The sequence below is a fragment of the Balaenoptera musculus genome, chromosome 3, assembly GCF_009873245.2.
Source record: "Balaenoptera musculus isolate JJ_BM4_2016_0621 chromosome 3, mBalMus1.pri.v3, whole genome shotgun sequence".
In the NCBI taxonomy this organism is placed as follows: domain Eukaryota; kingdom Metazoa; phylum Chordata; class Mammalia; order Artiodactyla; family Balaenopteridae; genus Balaenoptera; species Balaenoptera musculus.
The window spans coordinates 162,750,235-162,768,937 of record NC_045787.1 but is presented as its reverse complement, the minus strand read 5'-3'; the positions used below and the strand labels follow the sequence as shown (position 1 = coordinate 162,768,937).

At 42.0% G+C, this 18,703-nt stretch overlaps 1 protein-coding gene across 1 annotated transcript in view; it reads right to left on the bottom strand.

The window, feature by feature from the left end:
• ZNF333 (zinc finger protein 333) overlaps positions 1-10,900 on the bottom strand; it is a 31,391-nt gene extending 20,491 nt beyond the window's left edge. The window contains exons 1-6 of the mRNA XM_036845693.1: positions 10,603-10,900; positions 10,187-10,422; positions 7,958-8,001; positions 6,861-6,984; positions 6,032-6,127; positions 2,595-2,677 (exon numbers count right to left, since the gene is read on the bottom strand). Of these exons, the coding sequence (XP_036701588.1) occupies positions 2,595-2,677; positions 6,032-6,127; positions 6,861-6,984; positions 7,958-7,960 (306 nt within the window). The 5' untranslated portion in view covers positions 7,961-8,001; positions 10,187-10,422; positions 10,603-10,900. The remainder of the gene's footprint in view (positions 1-2,594; positions 2,678-6,031; positions 6,128-6,860; positions 6,985-7,957; positions 8,002-10,186; positions 10,423-10,602) is intronic.
• Positions 10,901-18,703: the final 7,803 nt, after the last annotated feature.

Below are 18,703 nucleotides of genomic sequence, written 5' to 3'. Positions count from 1 at the left end.
ACACACCAAGCCAACATTTCCCCTGCCCTAAATCACCAAGGCCAGGTACCAGACAACTGGGGACAGCCCCTGTGCCTCAAGATCCCCCAGAAGTATTACTCAAACTCACCAATCCTAAGCTGTCTACCCTGCCCTCCCTTGCCTTTCCTATAGAAAACCAATAAAGGCTCTGGCCTAGAGTCTCCCCTCACTCCTGTCAGCCTCCTGACTGATGCTGGTGCTTCCTCGTGTGGCCCTGTGTGGCGTGGCCAGCCCCCTCCTCTCAAGAAATGTAAGTCGCTGTCACTGGCCTCTCCATGTCATCACTCAGTCACCTCCGTGAATTGAAATCCCGGGGGTACCATTTTGAGACAAATGTTTTAATCAGAATAATTCTGACACAGATCACTCTTCTTGAAGGTTTTGAGGAGTTCCGCCTATTTGCTCAACACATACTTATTGAGCGCTGCTAGTACAAGCACTGTGGATCCAGCAGAAAACAAAAGAGGTGAAATCACAGCCTTGAGGAGCTGGGTGTTGTGCAGGAGAGGTGGCATGGGTGGCCCTGGGACAGTAGGAAGGCTGAGCCTGGAGATGCCCATTCTTTGCGCCTACAGGGCCTTGGTCTGTCCCTGGACCAGCACTTATTCACACGTGACCTCAGAGCTGCCATAAGGGGCCCCAGTGATTGCGACAAGGGGTGACAGTGACACCCACATGGCCTAGAAGGGATAACCAAAGGTTCAGCCACATGGACCAAGTATCAGGATGTGCAATCCTCAAGCAGAAGACCCTGGTGGCTAAGACGGCGGTCTCTAGAGACAGGCCTGGATTTGACTCCCAGCCTCACATATGCTGGACCACTTAGGGGCATATTCAGGGATGAACTGCTTGATTCCTCTACACAGAGGGAACTGTAGTGGGATTTCTCTATATAGAAGGAAGTGGACCACTTATGCCCACTCAGAACATTCTGTGACTGCCTGTGTTTCCAGATGCAGCAGAAGCCCCTCCTCTCCCACACTCAGTACTCACTACTGAGCTGGCAGTGAAGTTCTGTGGAAAGTGCTGGAACCCCATACTGAGAGGAAAGAGCCCACAGAAACCACAGAGGACACCCGTCCCTCATGGCCCGTACTCCCTCCCTCACACGGTCCATCTGCTGATTGAGGCATGGTGACGGTAGGGGCCTGGAGCCGTCTCTACCAGCACCCATCTGTTCACTCCTTCACTCAAAAGGCACCAATCGAGAGCTCTATAATGGCGCACAGAACACTCTATAATGGGGTTGCTGCAACAATGACATCAGATGAGGCCCCTGGGATCCAGCAGCTCCAGTAAGACATCTGCAGATCTTAAGGTCTCAAAAAGCCAGCGCCCTTTCCCAAGCAGCTACTGGAGGACGTTCTCTTCTGAAACAAGAGTGTAAACCAAGGACGAGGAGGATCTGGGCACTAAGGAGAGGGCTCGGCTGCCCTGGGGTCTGATGCCAGCCATGCAGGGCGAGAGTTTCAGCTGCCTGGCAGCCCACTCCACACGAGGCTGTGCAGGGTTGAGGCTCCGCATGCTCAGGGCACAGGAATGGAAAAGGGGTCTCTACTACCCCGGCCTCACCACCCCATGCACTGCGCCAGTGTCTCTGACACTCTGAGCCTGACACCATCCGTGATAGAGGTAGAGAGGCACATATTGAGGGAAGCTAGAGATCTCATTGGCTCTGGGACAAAGAGGCCCAGCCTGGGGGTGAAGCTGGGCTCTGTATGTCCCTCTATCCAAATCTTAGCCCTAACCCTAAGCTTCAAAACCCCAAGAATGGGAACTCAAACTTGGAGGCTCGGTAGTTTAGGAAGGCAGGAATTTAGGGTCAAAGGCGGGATGGCAGGACTCTGCATTTTCTCACGCACCATACTGTGCAAGCTGGTTCTGAATGCCTATCCGCTCTTTGACAAGGGCTTCCTTCCCGTGTGGGGTCTCAACTTGTCTCCCCAGGGGTGTGGGAGCCCTGACAACTTTCCCACGTTCTTTACAATCAGAGTGGCCCTCTCTCCTGCAGGTCCTCTTGTTCAGATCCAAGTCATAATTCCTCCAGGAGCCTTTCTCACCACGTTAAATCATCAGGGGGCTTCCCTCCAGGGCGAGTTTGCTCCTGACAAGCAGTGGACGATGACAAAAAGGTCACCCAGGGACGCTCCTCGTGAGGGGCACGTTTTCACCATTTTCAAAGGTGCGCCTTGTTCAGACAGGTCGAGTTCTTCCAGGATGTTGCAGGCTCCACCACTAGGCTTTCTCACGTCCTGAACTTACATGGGGCATCTCTAACACACAGCGTGCTTCTGATCGCTGTTGAAGAGTAAATCACACTGCATACAATCGATGTCTGACTCTCACTGATGGAAATGTTTACTCAGGGGAACTTTCTATGAAGAAAGAATCTTAAGTGATAGGTGGGATTTGCCCAAATTCGTGGATCCTGGATGCCCCCTCCAGACACTTCATGCCCTTGAGGAGACGCCCTGGCTCAAATATCTGCCTGGCCCTGGTGTGCGTGTCCAACTCACGTATTCCTCAACTTCTTCTATGACAGGGAGTAAAGAATCATCACCCGTGAGTCTTACCATTTGCAAATCATGGGATGAATTTTCCTCCAAAATATCCTGCAGAGGAGTAGACTCTTTGGGTTTAAGTTGAGATTCCCAGTCTAAAATGAATTGGAAAATAAAAATTACCTTCTTTCAGAAAGAAGTAGTGGCATGATATTGACACACACAACATGTTTTGTTTTGTTTTTTTAATATTGACCCTAAACTTGGGTCAGTACTGAAATGGAAGAAGGTATCAGTGAAAAAGTGAGGCTCTAAAGAGTAGGAATTGGGCAGTGATGGGAATGAGGTGGAAGTGAGAGACTTTTTCCCAGCAAAGGAATCCGTGGACATTGAAAGTGACGTTATCAGACAGTGTTATCAGGCAAACAAGTAAGAAGCAATTAGACAAGGAACACACAAAGAAATGTTTGGTTTAAAGAGGAATTGGACAATAATTGTTTGTATGATATGGAGAAATTGGAACCTTCATGCACCACTGGTGGGAAGGTAAAATAGTGTGATTATTCTAGAAAGCAGTTTGGCAGTTCTTCAAAAAGTTTAAAAAATGACCCAGCAATTCCACACCTAAGTATATACCCAAAAGAAATGAAAACATATTCACATAAATTATTTTTTAAAATTTTTGAATTTTATTTTATTTTATTTTTATACAGCAGGTTCTTATTAGTCATCTATTTTATACACATCAGTGTATACATGTCAATCCCAATCGCCCAATTCAGCACACCACCATCCCCACCTCCCGGCAGCGTGGGTGGCCCTGGGGAGAACCCTTGGTGTCCATATGTTTGTTCTCTACATCTGTGTCTCAACTTCTGCCCTGCAAACCGGTTCATCTGTACTATTTTTCTAGGTTCCACATACATGCGTTAATATACGATATTTGTTTTTCTCTTTCTGACTTACTTCACTCTGTATGACAGTCTCTAGATCCATCCACACCTCTACAAATGACCCAATTTCGTTCATTTTTATGGCTGAGTAATATTCCATTGTATATATGTACCACAACTTCTTTATCCATTCGTCTGTCGATGGCCATTTAGGTTGCTTCCATGACCTGGCCATTGTAAATAGTGCTGCAATGAATATTGGGGTGCATCTGTCTTTTTGAATTATGATTTTCTCTGGGTATATGCCCAGTAGTGGGATTGCTGGATCATATGGTAATTCTATTTTTAGTTTTTTAAGGAACCTCCATACTGTTCTCCATAGTGGCTGTATCAATTTACATTCCCACCAACAGTGCAAGAGGGTTCCCTTTTCTCCACACCCTCTCCAGCATTTGTTGTTTGTAGATTTTCTGATGATGCCCATTCTAACTGGTGTGAGGTGATACCTCATTGTAATCTTGATTTGCATTTCTCTAATAATTAGTGATGTTGAGCAGCTTTTCATGTGCTTCTTGGCCATCTGTATGTCTTCTTTGGAGAAATGTCTATTTAGGTCTTCTGCCCATTTTTGGATTGGGTTGTTTGTTTCTTTAATATTGAGCTGCATGAGCTGTTTATATATTTTGGAGATTAATCCTTTGTCCGTTGATTCGTTTGCAAATATTTTCTCCCATTCTGAGGGTTGTTTTTTCGTCTTGTTTATGGTTTCCTTAGCTGTGCAAAAGCTTTGAGGTTTCATTAGGTCCCATTTGTTTATTTTTGTTTTTATTTCCATTACTCTAGGAGGTGGATCAAAAAAGATCTTGCTGTGATTTGTGTCAAAGAGTGTTCTTCCTATGTTTTCCTCTAAGAGTTTTATAGTGTCCGGTCTTACATTTAGGTCTTTAATCCATTTTGAGTTTATTTTTGTGTATGGTGTTAGGGAGTGTTCTGATTTCATTCTTTTACATGTAGCTGTCCAGTTTTCCCAGCACCACTTATTGAAGAGACTGTCTTTTCTCCATTGTATACCCTTGCCTCCTTTGTCATAGATTAGTTGACCATAGGTGCGTGGGTTTATCTCTGGGCTTTCTATCTTCCATTGATCTATGTTTCTGTTTTTGTGCCAGTACCATATTGTCTTGATTACTGTAGTTTTGTAGTATAGTCTGAAGTCAGGGAGTCTGATTCCTCCAGCTCCGTTTTTTTCCCTCAAGACTGCTTTGGCTATTCGGGGTCTTTTGTGTCTCCATACAAATTTTAAGATGATTCGTTCTAGTTCCATAAAAAATGCCACTGGTAATTTGATAGGGATTGCATTGAATCTGTAGATTGTTTTGGGTAGTATAGTCATTTTCACAATATTGATTCTTCCAATCCAAGAACATGGTATATCTCCCCATCTGTTGGTATCATCTTTAGTTTATTTCATCAGTGTCTTATAGTTTTCTGCATACAGGTCTTTTGTCTCCCTAGGTAGGTTTATTCCTAGGTATTTTATTCTTTTTGTTGCAATGGTAAATGGGATTGTTTCCTTAATTTCTCTTTCAGATTTTTCATCATTCGTGTATAGGAATGCAAGAGATTTCTGTGCATTAATTTTGTATCCTGCAACTTTACCAAATTCATTGATTAGCTCTAGTAGTTTTCTGGTAGCATCTTTAGGATTCTCTATGTATAGTATCATGTCATCTGCAAACAGTGACAGTTTTACTTCTTTTCCAATTTGTATTCCTTTTATTTCTTTTTCTCCTCTGATTGCCGTGGCTAGGACTTCCAAAACTACGTTGAATAATAGTGGCGAGAGTGGACATCCTTGTCTTGTTCCTGATCTTAGAGGAAATGCTTTCAGTTTTTCACCACTGAGAATGATGTTTGCTCCACATAAATTCTTATACATGAATGTTCAGAATAGCACTACTCCCAATCACCAAAAAGTGGAAACAAGCCAATGGCCATCATCTGATGAATGGATGAACAGAATGTGGTACATCCACACAATGGAATATCACTCAGCCTTAAAAAGGAATGAAGCATTTCATGCTATTACATGGAAGAACCTCAAAAACATGATGCTGAGTGAAAGAAGACAGATACAGACGTATGATTCCATTTATATGAGATGTCCAGAACAGGCAAATCCACAGAGACAAAAAGTGAATTGGTGGTTGCTGGGGACTGCAGAAAGGGGGATGGGGGGGACTGCTAACAAGTACAGTTTCTTTTTGAGGTGACAGAAATGTTCTGGAACTAGATAGTGGTGATGGTTGCACAACTCTATGAATATACTAAAAACCTCTGAATTGTACACTTTAAAAGGGTGAATTTTACAGTACGTATCTTAAATTTTTTTTTAAAAAAAGAGAAATTGGAACAGATCTTTTTCTGAAACCAACAAAAAGTAAGAGAGCTAAAAAGTGAAAAAAGAAGAACTAAAGGAACTCACCCCAAACAACCTTATTTCCCCTCAGAATAAAGAACCTTAAAAATGCCCTCAGACTGACACTTCCCAGCAGCACCCACCCTCCAACCCCGGTCTGGTTGGGTCACAATATGCTACGCCCCCCTGGTACTCACCCACACCCGTGGCACAGAGAATGCCTCGTTCTGCTGTCCTCAGCTCTTCTCTTGGACCCACCTGGGAGACCAGACAGGCTTTGCAGGGTGGAGTCCCTGCGGGTGGAGAAAAACATACGTGCTGAGGGAAGGGAGGGTTTGCAGAGGAAAATGCATGCTTCCCCAGCCTGCCCGCCCTCCACCTGGACCTCAGCTCCTGACCCCGAGCAAGTACACGGGGTACCTAAGTGATCGCATCCAGTTTTTAATTAACTCAGTGAGGTTCTTTCACAAGGGCCCAAACCACAAACGCTCCCCTCTCTGCCCCATGGAACTGTGGTTCTCTAAGTCCCGAAGTCCAAGGTCAAAGTCAGTGAGACCCACACGAGTGACTATGGAGAGAATTAAGTAAAAGCAATGCATGGGGGCTTCCCTGGTGGCGCAGTGGTTGAGAGTCCGCCTGCCAATGCAGGGGACACGGGTTCGAGCCCTGGTCTGGGAAGATCCCACATGCCGCAGAGCAGCTGGGCCCGTGAGCCACAGTTATTGAGCCTGCGCGTCTGGAGCCTGTGCTCCGCAACAAGTGAAGCCGCGGTGGTGAGAGGCCCGCGCACCGCGATGAAGAGCGGCCCCCGCTTGCCACAACTAGAGAAAGCCCTCGCACAGAAACGAGGACCCAACACAGCCATAAATAAATAAATAAATAAATTTTTTTTAAAAAAGCAATGCATGGAGCTGTTATCCTGTGGAAGCCCATGAACTGGAAACCCACACTACATCACTGTGGTCACGTGGCAGGCGCTTAAAAAGCATTTGCATACAGGAAGGACCGGAGTAGCACCAGCCTTACCCCAGGGGGCCAGGGTCCTGCAGTTGTCCAGCAGCACGTATCTGCACAGGTTCCTCCGAGCGTCATCCAGCAACTCCCACTCCTGGATGAGCCCCACTGCCACATCCTCCAAGGTGACTGATTCCTAAGACAGTACACATATTCCGGCTCAGCAAGGACCACCCTCACCATTCTGCAGGACGAGGGGTTATCCCTGGGGAAGGTAGACCCGTTTGTTTATCTCTACGGCAGTTTTTGTGCTACAAGGGCAGAATTGAGGAGTTGCTGGGACAGAGCTCATATGGTACACCCAGAAGAAAATATCGACTTTCTTTCAACATTTGGGACAGATCCAAAAGTATAAGCTTTGGCTCTCTGTCACTCCACTAACCAGTGATGGCAGAGCCTGTTCTCAGCTTTACAGAGCTTTTCCTAAACTCTTTATTTAAGACATCAAAAGTTTGTGTTTGATCTTTTAATTTTCATCAAGTCCCTAGGACGCCGCCCAAGACATAGATAAGCATTTAGTCATTTTTTATGCCTGTTAAAATAAGACTTCCATTGCATCTGAGAAGCTTGATGGCCTTTTAATCTCAGAATTCTCTAGAACAGCACTGACTGGTAAAGCTCACTGTGACGATGGGAATGTTCTATGTCTGCACTTTCCAAAAAGGCAGCCACTGGCACGTGCGGCTACTGAGCACTTGAGAAATGTGCTTTGGGTGACTGAGTAGTTGAGGTTTAATTTTGTTGGATTTTAATTAATTCTAATTTTACTGTATAGAGCCATGTGTTTTTGGTAGCTCTCACGAGCGATGGCAGGGATGGCCCTGGAGCTCTGCTGCTGCCGGCTCTAAATGAGCCCCACACTGCAGTCACACTCTGGAATTAGGCACAGAACCCCAGGGTCGCTTTGGGAACCCTCCACCCAAACCAGTTCCCTCCGGAGGTCATGTACTGAAAGAGGTTGCCAGGTCCTGGGGACGGGGCTAAAGATGTTCCACACTTCCCTCCTCTTTCTTCCTCAGTTGGGAGGCAGGCAGAGAGGAGACAGGGCCCAGAGTACATAATTATTCCCCCCCCCACCCCGCAACCATCCTAACCCCCTTCCCCCTCACCATGACACCAGCGCCAGGGTTTAAAGTTTCAGTAGGTGTCCTTCCTGCAATAAGAGAGACGGAGGTAAAAGAAGAAATGAGAGTGGAAGCAGAACACCAAGCAGGGCTTTGGCCCAGGTAATTCCATTTCTGTGGACCACCAGCAGGGCGGCCAAGCGAAACCTGCTTACCCGGAAATTATCTCAATAAGGAACATATTGGGCCCCGAGCCACCTTTCACACCACAGGCCCTGACCGTTTCTACTGGCTCCAGTCACCTAATAAAAGGATCATTTCTCCTCTTATCCTTCCTCAAAACACCTCTAACATCCTCTACTTTTCCTCCACTGCCCTTATCAAGTTGCGATTTTTTAATATGTATTTGTATAGGTAAGTTTGCCTCTCTCTCTCCAACCATGATGTAAATTCTCGAAGTATAGACCTGTGTCCACTTTTTTCAGGACTCCAAATCCTGCCACCAGAACAGCACTTGATAAGTACTAAGTACTTTATGTACTAGGGGTTGGCAAACTTTCTGTAAAAGGCCAGACAGTAAATATCTTAAAATTTGTGGCCCACATGTATGGCAACTATTTAACTGTGGTTATAGCACAGAAACAGCCACAGGGAACACATAAACACATGTTCCAATAAAACCTTATTAATAGAAAACAGCACTGGGGCAGATTTGCCCACAGGCCACAGTTTGCCAAGCCCTACTCTATATAATGTGGTAGAGAGAATACATCGATCACCAAATTCTCTCAGTTCTACCTCTTATGCATCTCAAACATTCCAACTTTTTCAATTCCACGATCACCACCAAGCCCCAACTTTTCCAACTCCACAATCATCTGAGTCCTGAACTAACCCAAGCTGCTATATGTGTGGACTTTGCATTCATTCTTGTCCATCCTAAACACCATGCTCAACCCAGGAGTTGGTGTTTTGTTTAAATCACAAACAAAATCATATTACTCCCTACTTAAAACTCTGATTCAGTGGCTTCCCATTGGCCTTAGAACAAGGTCCATAGTTTACCATGGCCTTCAGGGCCCTGCCCTCCTCTCCTCCTGGCTCATCCATTCCGTACTTTGTCTTCTGTGTTTTAGCTTTCCCTATCTTTTCTCAGCTCCTGGAATACACCAGGCTTTGTACTGCCTGAGGGATTACGCATCCACCATTCTTTCAAATCTCCTCCCCCCTCCGCCTCCACAGCCTGACCCATGTCTAGCTACATACAACTCATCTTTTAAGTTCAAACATTTGTCCCATTTAAGATATTTTTGCTGATCTCCTCCTCAAGTTCCCCTGTTCTGTGTTTCTACATCACCCTTGTCATGATTAATTTAAAATCTGTCTTCCCAGCTAGAATAAAACCTCCACAGGGGCAAGCACTAAATCTATTTCAGTCATATTGTTTCCCCTGTACAGGGCCCGGTTCATTGAGGGCACCCCCAATGAAAATGTGCCAAACAATCAACACTCCTCAAAAATAATTCAATATAGTTAGACTAAGAAGGCATGTGCCCGCATGCACACTCACACACACACACACACACACACACACAAACACATTAGACAACACAAGTCAAAAATAAAAATGACTTTAAATGCCTGTTCATATAACAAAAATCACAACACTAGATTTCAGCTGTCTTTAAGAAACGTTAATTCTTTCTAAAAAGACAAGGCGGGACATGAATTCTCTCTAAAAACAAACACCACACTCATCAAATTGATATCTGATGCTTAATTTTCCTCCAGAATTCATTTTTTCCCCATTTCTCATTAGAAGTGAGTCTTAACCCTATGATTTAAAAAAGACATCCCATTTACTGCCAACTCAATTTCAATTCCCGGTACTAACAAAGCTTATGTTCTTTTTCCTGGAGTCCCATCTTTTGAAGCCTTTTGGCAATTTACAGGCTGGAACCAACTTGAAAAGAACTGAATAGTCTTACTTTTCTTTTATGTTAATAAGACTTGTGACATAAGTGAGAAATAGCTTTTATTAGGACATGCTCCCCTTACAGTTAAGAAAACTGATACAAAGTAAAAGTTAGAAGGGAGGGAGGGAGGGAGGGGAAAGGAAAGGAAAAGTAAAAGAAAGCTAAGTTAACAGGTCCTAAGGTAAGCAAGTGCAAATTGTCAGTCACCAACTAATTCATCCCTTGATAGAGGGTACATTTCATTTTTTAAATTCACATGCCAAGTCACTCAAACCAGTTTGCACATGTAGACTCAGACCTAAATTTCCATTTGCAGAGCTAGATAACCTGAAACGTAATATGAAATAAAACGTGATTTATTAATAAACAGGTATCCTGCATATGGGAGATACGGTAGGCCTACAAATCGGGGAAGACGGGTGAGTGCTGGGGCCGGCTGGTGTCACCATTTCTTCGCTGCGGGACCTGGGCTCTACTTCGTGACTTCCCCTTCAATAGGCGGATGACAGTCCTGTTGGCCCGAACAAGGGGTACCTGAGGGCGACAGACCGGACAGGGGGAGCCCGGCTGCAGAGCCGAGCTGTGCGGGCCCCATCCCGGCCCCGGGGTTACCGCGGGGAGGAAGCACCTCGGCCCGGGCGGCCGTCCTAGGCCCTCCGGCCCCTCCCCGCGCCCGCCGAGCCCTCCCCGCCCTCCCGAGGGACCTGGCCGCACCTACAGACCGGCCGGAGACACTCCCACCGCAGCGCGCCGTGCGCCCAGTACAGCCGCCACCATCCGCCGCCGCTGCGCACTTCTGCTTCCGGTGTCAGGCCCGCCGGGAGCGGAAGTGGTCGGGGCACCGGCCCTCAGGGCCAGAGGACCTCCGGGCAGTGGCGGAAAGGTTGACTCCTTCATCCAACCTTGGAGGAAAAAGTCTAGTTTCCTTCCCCAGGGCTGCGGGCGAGGTTAAGCTCTGGGGTGGGGTCTGACCGGACCTAAAGAGTGGGGTTGGGGCAAGGTGTACGCCGACTGGTCGGGGCTAAGGACGGAGCTGAAGCCCGATGGGCGGGGATTGGGGCAGGGCCTGGGATTGGTGGGCGGGATGGAGGCGGGGCCTCGCTGGCTCGTTGGCACGCTCGATGTTCTACTTTCCTCTCCCCCTTCCTTCCCCCCGACCCTGCCCCGCCCTGCCTTTCTCCTTTGCCTTAACCCAATGCCCTGCAAAAACATACCCATAAGTAAGATTTTTTTGTTCAGAATTTCTGATTTCTTCTAAAAATAAGATTATATATTCTACTTCTACAATTTGCCTTTCTCACTAAAAATAATATGTGAAAATCTATTCAAGACAATAGATAGATCTGACTGTTCTTTTTAAAATTATGTATTTGTTATGTCGTACAGATAATACATACATATAGGAAAAGTTCAATGGGGGATCTCCCTCCATCCCTAAGTTTTCCTCCCCAGAAACAACCACTGTGACCAGTTCCCTGATATCGTTTATATTTCAAGCACTGCGTGTATTATTTTTCTCAATAAGTAACCTGCAGAGCATCGGTTGATTGCTACATGCTAAGGTTACAAAGCCCTTTCCTGCAAGGGTGCTACAAGTGGAGGATTGGAGGGAAGATGTGGAGAGAGAGATGAGGTTGATCCATTCCAATAAAACTAACTCAACACATTGTCATATTGATGTATTAGCAGAATTTTTTTAACTGATAAGGAGATGTGGAAGAGAAATCAAGAAATTTGGCATAGTTGGTTGAAAGTAGATCTTAAAGGATGAATATCAAGTCATGGAGAATGGTTAGTGCAGTGGGTGAGAAATGTTGCAACTTTGGGGTATAGTGTGAGCAAAAACACAGAGGCAAGGGGGAAATACATGTTCTGGGAACACTGAGTAATGAGTTATGGCTAGAGATTAAAGCTCTGTGTGTGTGTTACTGTCACAGGAATACACAAATAGATCAAAGAAACAATAGCTCAGAAGCAGACTCAGGCATGTATGGACTTTTAGTATGGGTTAGGGGGTAGTATTTCAAATCAATGGGGAAAGGAGGCAGTTGGGACAATTGGCTAAAGGATTAAGTTCTTAGATCCCCATTTCACATCATTCACAACAATAAATTCCAGGCAGACTGACTCAAACTTTAAAAAGAACTTTAAGATATTAGATGAAAGTATAGGAATAGTATTCCTAACAGATTTTGCTTTATATTTTTCAAAGGTATGGTATCAGTTGCATAGCCCAATGGTTAAGAGTACTGGTTTTTGATACTTACTAGCCAACCTGTGACCTACCTAATTTCTCTGTGCCTCAAGTTTCCTAAACTCTTGAGTGGGGGCAATAATGAGATTGCACTGAGGATTGGATGATATAATGTCTGTATGCAAAACACTTATCATAATGCCTGACATGTTATAAGTGCTCAATAAATATTGGCTACTATCATTATAGTTTTTGATGACGCAACCTTATATCAGTATAAAATCTCCCCCTCTTCCCTTTCTAACATTGGCCTTGAATTTAGTCTAATATTACCATAACATCTTCTTGCTCTTGTTGTATTTGTCTGATATGTCTCTTGTTTTCAACCTCTTTGTCATTTTCTCTTAATTGATGTTTTTTAATAAATAATACATAGCTGAAGAAACAAAAGAAAAAGAAAAAAGAAATAGTACATAGCTGGATTTTGTTTTTTAACGAAGTCTGAAAGTAACTCTCTTCTAACAGGGGAACTTAAACCACTTACATTTAATGTGATTATTGATATGTTTAATGTATTTTTGCCACCTCATTTTACATTTATCTTATGTTTTCTATTTATCATGTGTGTTTGTTGTATGTTGATTAAGCCAGTTCTCTTTTTTTAATTTTATTATTTCTTTATACAGCAGGTCCTTATTAGTCATCAACTTTATACACATCAGTGTATACATGTCAATCCGAATCGCCCAATTCATCACACCACCACCACCACCCCCCCGCCGATTTTCCCCCTTGGTGTCTATATGTTTGTTCTCTATATCTGTGTCTTAATTTCTTCCCTGCAAACCGGTTCATCTGTACCATTTTTCTAGGTTGCACATATATGCATTAATATACGATATTTGTTTTTCTCTTTCTGACTTACTTCACTCTGTATGACAGTCTCTAGATCCATCCACACCTCTACAAATGACCCAATTTCGTTCATTTTTATGGCTTAGTAATATTCCACTGTATATATGTACCACATCTTCTTTATCCGTTCGTCTGTCGATGGGCATTTAGATTGCTTCCATGACCTGGCTATTGTAAATAGTGCTGCAATGAATATTGGGGTGCATGTGTCTTTTTGAATTATGGTTTTCTCTGGGTATATGCCCAGTAGTGGGATTGCTGGGTCATATGGTAATTCCATTTTTAGTTTTTTAAGGAACCTCCATACTGTTCTCCATAGTGGCTGTATCAATTTACATTCCCACCAACAGTGCAAGAGGGTTCCCTTTTCTCCACACCGTCTCCAGCATTTGTCGTTTGTAGATTTTCTGATGATGCCCATTCTAACTGGTGTGAGATGATACCTCGTTATAGTTTTGATTTGCATTTCTCTAATAATTAGTGATGTTGAGCAGCTTTTCATGTGCTTCTTGGCCATCTGTATGTCTTCTTTGGAGAAATGTCTATTTAGGTCTTCTGCCCATTTTTGGACTGGGTTGTTTGTTTTTTTAATATTGACGTGCATGGGCTGTTTATATGTTTTGGAAATTAATCCTTTGTCCATTGATTCGTTTGCAAATATTTTCGCCCATTCTGAGGGTTGTCTTTTCGTCTTGTTTATGGTTTCCTTTGCTGTGCAAAAGCTTTGAAGTTTCATTAGGTCCCATTTGTTTATTTTTGTTTTTATTTCCATTTCTCTAGGAGGTGGATCAAAAAAGATCTTGCTGTGATTTATGTCAAAGAGTGTTCTTCCTATGTTTTCCTCTAAGAGTTTTATAGTGTCCGGTCTTACATTTAGGTCTCGAGTCCATTTTGAGTTTATTTTTGTGTATGGTGTTAGGGAGTGTTCTGATTTCATTCTTTTACATGTAGCTGTCCAGTTTTCCCAGCACCACATATTGAAGAGACTGTCTTTTCTCCATTGTATATCCTTGCCTCCTTTGTCATAGATTAGTTGACCATAGGTGCGTGGGTTTATCTCTGGGCTTTCTATCTTGTTCCATTGATCTATGTTTCTGTTTTTGTGCCAGTACTATATTGTCTTGATTACTGTAGCTTTGTAGTATAGTCTGAAGTCAGGGAGTCTGATTCCTCCAGCTCCGTTTTTTTCCCTCAAGACTGCTTTGGCTATTCGGGGTCTTTTGTGTCTCCATACAAATTTTAAGATTTTTTGTTCTAGTTCTGTAAAAAATGCCATTGGTAATTTGATAGGGATTGCATTGAATCTGTAGATTGCTTTGGGTAGTATAGTCATTTTCACAATGTTGATTCTTCCAATCCAAGAACATGGTATATCTCTCCATCTGTTGGTATCATCTTTAGTTTCTTTCAACAGTGTCTTATAGTTTTCTGCATACAGGTCTTTTGTCTCCCTAGGTAGGTTTATTCCTAGGTATTTTATTCTTTTTGTTGCAATGGTAAATGGGAGTGTTTCCTTAATTTCTCTTTCAGATTTTTCATCATTCGTGTATAGGAATGCAAGAGATTTCTGTGCATTAGTTTTGTATCCTGCAACTTTACCAAATTCATTGATTAGCTCTAGTAGTTTTCTGGTAGCATCTTTAGGATTCTCTATGTATAGTATCATGTCATCTGCAAACAGTGACAGTTTTACTTCTTCTTTTCCAATTTGTATTCCTTTTATTTCTTTTTCTCCTCTGATTGCCGTGGCTAGGACTTCCAAAACTATGTTGAATAATAGCGGTGAGAGTGGACATCCTTGTCTTGTTCCTGATCTTAGAGGAAATGCTTTCAGTTTTTCACCACTGAGAATGATGTTTGCTGTGGCTTTGTCATATATGGCCTTTGTTATGTTGAGGTAGGTTCCCTCTATGCCCACTTTCTGGAGAGTTTTTATCATAAATGGGTGTTGAATTTTGTCAAAAACTTTTTCTGCACCTATTGAGATGATCATATGGTTTTTATCCTTCAATTTGTTAATATGCTGTATCACACGGATTGATTTGCGTATATTGAAGAATCCTTGCATCCCTGGGATAAATCCCACTTGATCATGGTGTATGATCCTTTTAATGTGTTGTTGGATTCTGTTTGCAAGTGTTTTGTTGAGGATATTTGCATCTATATTCAGCAGTGTTATTGGTCTGCAATTTTCTTTTTTTTTGTAGTATCATTGTCTGGTTTTGGTATCAGGGTGATGGTGACCTCATGGAATGAGTTTGGGAGTGTGCCTTCCTCTGCAATTGTTTGGAAAAGTTTGAGAAGGATGGGTGTTAGCTCTTCTCTAAATGTTTGATAGAATTCACCTGTGAAGCCGTCTGGTCCTGGACTTTTGTTTGCTGGAAGATTTTAAATCACAGTTTCAATTTCATTACTTGTGATTGGTCTGTTCATATTTTCTATTTCTTCCTGGTTCAGTCTTGGGAGGTTATACCTTTCTAAGAATTTGTCCATTTCTTCCAGGTTGTCCATTTTGTTGGCATAAAGTTGCTTGTACTAGTCTCTTAGGATGCTTTGTATTTCTGCGGTGTCTGTTGTAACTTCTCCTTTTTCATTTCTAATTTTATTGATTTGAGTCCTCTCCCTCTTTTTCTTGATGAGTCTGGCTAATGGTTTATCAATTTTGTTTATCTTCTCAGAGAACCAGCTTTTAGTTTTATTGATCTTTGCTATTGTTTTCTTTGTTTCTATTTCATTTATTTCTGCTCTGATCTTTATGATTTCTTTTATTCTGCTAACTTTGGGTTTTGTTTGTTCTTTCTCTAGTTCCTTTAGGTGTAAGGTTAGATTGTTTATTTGAGATTTTTCTTGTTTCTTGAGGTAGGCTTATATAGCTATAAACTTCCCTCTTAGTACTGCTTTTGCTGCATCCCATAGCTTTTGGTCCGTCGTGTTTTCATTGTCATTTCTCTCTAGGTATTTTTTGATTTCTTCAGTGATCTCTTGGTTATTTAGTAACGTATTCTTTAGCCTCCATGTGTTTGTGTTTTTTACATTTTTTTCCCTGTAATTCATTGCTAATCTCATAGGGTTGTGGTCAGAAAAGATGCTAGATATGATTTCAATTTTCTTAAATTTACTGTGGCTTGATTTGTGACCCAAGATGTGATCTACCCTGGAGAATGTTCCATGTGCACTTGAGAAGAAATTGTAATCTGCTGTTTTTGTATGGAATGTCCTATAAATATCAATTAAATCTATCTGATCTATTGTGTCATTTAAAGCTTCTGTTTCCTTATTTATTTTCATTTTGGATGATCTGTCCATTGGTGTAAGTGAGCTGTTAAAATCCCCCACTATTATTGTGTAACTGTCAATTTCCTCTTTTATAGCTGTTAGCAGTTGCCTTATGTATTGAGGTGCTCCTATGTTGGGTGCATATATATTTACAATTGTTATATCTTCTTCTTGGATTGATCCCTTGATCATTATGTAGTGTCCTTCCTTGTCTCTTGTAACATTCTTTATTTTAAAGTCTATTTTATCTGATATGAGTATTGCTACTCCAGCTTTCTTTTGATTTTCATTTGCATAGAATATCTTTTTCCATCCCCTCACTTTCAGTGTGTATGTGTCCCTAGGTCTAAAGTGGGTCTCTTGTAGACAGCATATAGATGGGTCTTGTTTTTGTATCCATTAAGCAAGCCTGTGTCTTTTGGTTGGAGCATTTAATCCAGTCACGTTTAAGGTAATTATCGATATGTATGTCCCTATGACCATTTTCTTAATTGTTCTGGATTTCTTTTTGTAGGTCCTTTTCTTCTCTTGTGTTTCCTTCTTAGAGAAGTTCCTTTAGCATTTGTTGTAGAGCTGGTTTGGTGGTGCTGAATTCTCTTAGCTTTTGCTTGTCTGTAAAGCTTTTGATTTCTCCATCGAATCTGTATGAGACCCTTGCCAGGTAGAGTAATCTTGGTTGTAGGTTCTTCCCTTTCATCTCTTCAGATATTTTCTCGGGTCCTTTCTCTCTGTCTTCTCCTCTGGGACCCCTATAATGCGAATGTTGTTGCGTTCAGTGTTGTCCCAGAGGTCTCTTAGGCTGTCTTCATTTCTTTTCATTCTTTTTTCTTTATTCTGTTCTGCAGCAGTGAATTCCACCATTCTGTCTTCCAGGTCACTTATGCGTTCTTCTGCCTCAGTTATTCTGCTATTGATTCCTTCTAGTGTAATTTTCATTTCAGTATTGTTCATCTCTCTTTGTTTGTTCTTTAATTCTTCTAGGTCTTTGTTAAACATTTCTTGCATTTTCTCGATCTTTGCCTCCATTCTTTTTCCAAGATCCTGGATCATCTTCACTATCATTATTCTGAATTCTTTTTCTGGAAGGTTGCCTATCTCCACTTCATTTAGTTGTTTTTCTGGTGTTTTACCTTGTTCCTTCATCTGGTACATAGCCCTCTGCCTTTTCATCTTGTCTATCTTTCTATGAATGTGGTTTTTGTTCCACAGGCTGTAGGACTGTAGTTCTTCTTGCTTCTGCTGTCTGCCCTGTGGTGGATGAGGCTATCTAAGAGGCTTGTGCAAGTTTCCTGATAGGAGGGACTGATGGTGGGTGAGCCAGTTCTCTTTACTCTTCTCAGTTTGCTCCACCTTTTCTTCAGTATGTTAATTTGTAAAAGTACAAGTTATGGTCAAAATTAAGAGTATTATTTGGTGTTGTTTCCTGATTATCAATTATTTTGTCCTTTTCTGCCTTGTTTTGTATTTATATTATTAAAATCATCCATGTTATTCAATACTTATTTTTTTAATATATCACAAAGGAAAACACTGATGGATTTAATAGACTTAAATTATAACATTCTCTATATTAAACAAGAGTAAAGAGTAAATGATAAGTGATAAACTTGGAGATATATTCCTAATATAAAGAGAAGATTATATCCCCAGTAGAGTTCTTGCCACACCAACAGTACAAACACCCAACAGGAATTGACCCAAAAAAAATGTCCCTTAGAACAGAAAGGGTTATGACAACTTAAAGTCATCCATGTTACTTATTTTAAAATGTTATATATTATGGGAAATATAAAGAAATAGAAAAAATAATTTCTTTATATACTACATGTTCCAAAATTTCACTGTGGTTTACTCAGTAGGTATCTTTGATCTGGAAATTCATGTCTTTCAGCTCTGGGAAAGTATTTTATATTATTTTCTTAGATAACATGCTCCTTTTGGATTTTTTTTCCTTTTTGTTTCTTTCTTTCTAAAACTCCTCAGACTCTATCTTTTTGGTCTCCTTTCTTGCAGAGTGTCACCACTTTATATCTAATCCTTTTATTGAATTTTCATGTTGGCTTCCATAATTTTAATTTCTTAAAGCTCTGTCTTATTCTTTCTTTACTTGCAACTATTCTTGTTTTATCTGTTTGAAGATACAAATTAAAAGTGTTCTTAAGAGTTTACTTGTTCCCAGAGATTATTTTAGGACAGTTATGGAGTCTCCTTAACACAAACACTATCACAATTGGGAATCCACTGAGGCTGTGAGTTTATCTGTGGCTGTAATTCTGCTACCTGCAAGATAAAACTTTAAGGTTAGTTTTAGATTATTTCAGCCTGAGGATGTAGGAAATAAGACATTCTTTTAGTAAAGTAAGATAAAGTCCCTGATTCCCTGACAAGTGACTTGAGCAAATATTTTAGGACTTTGAGCTTGTCATTCTT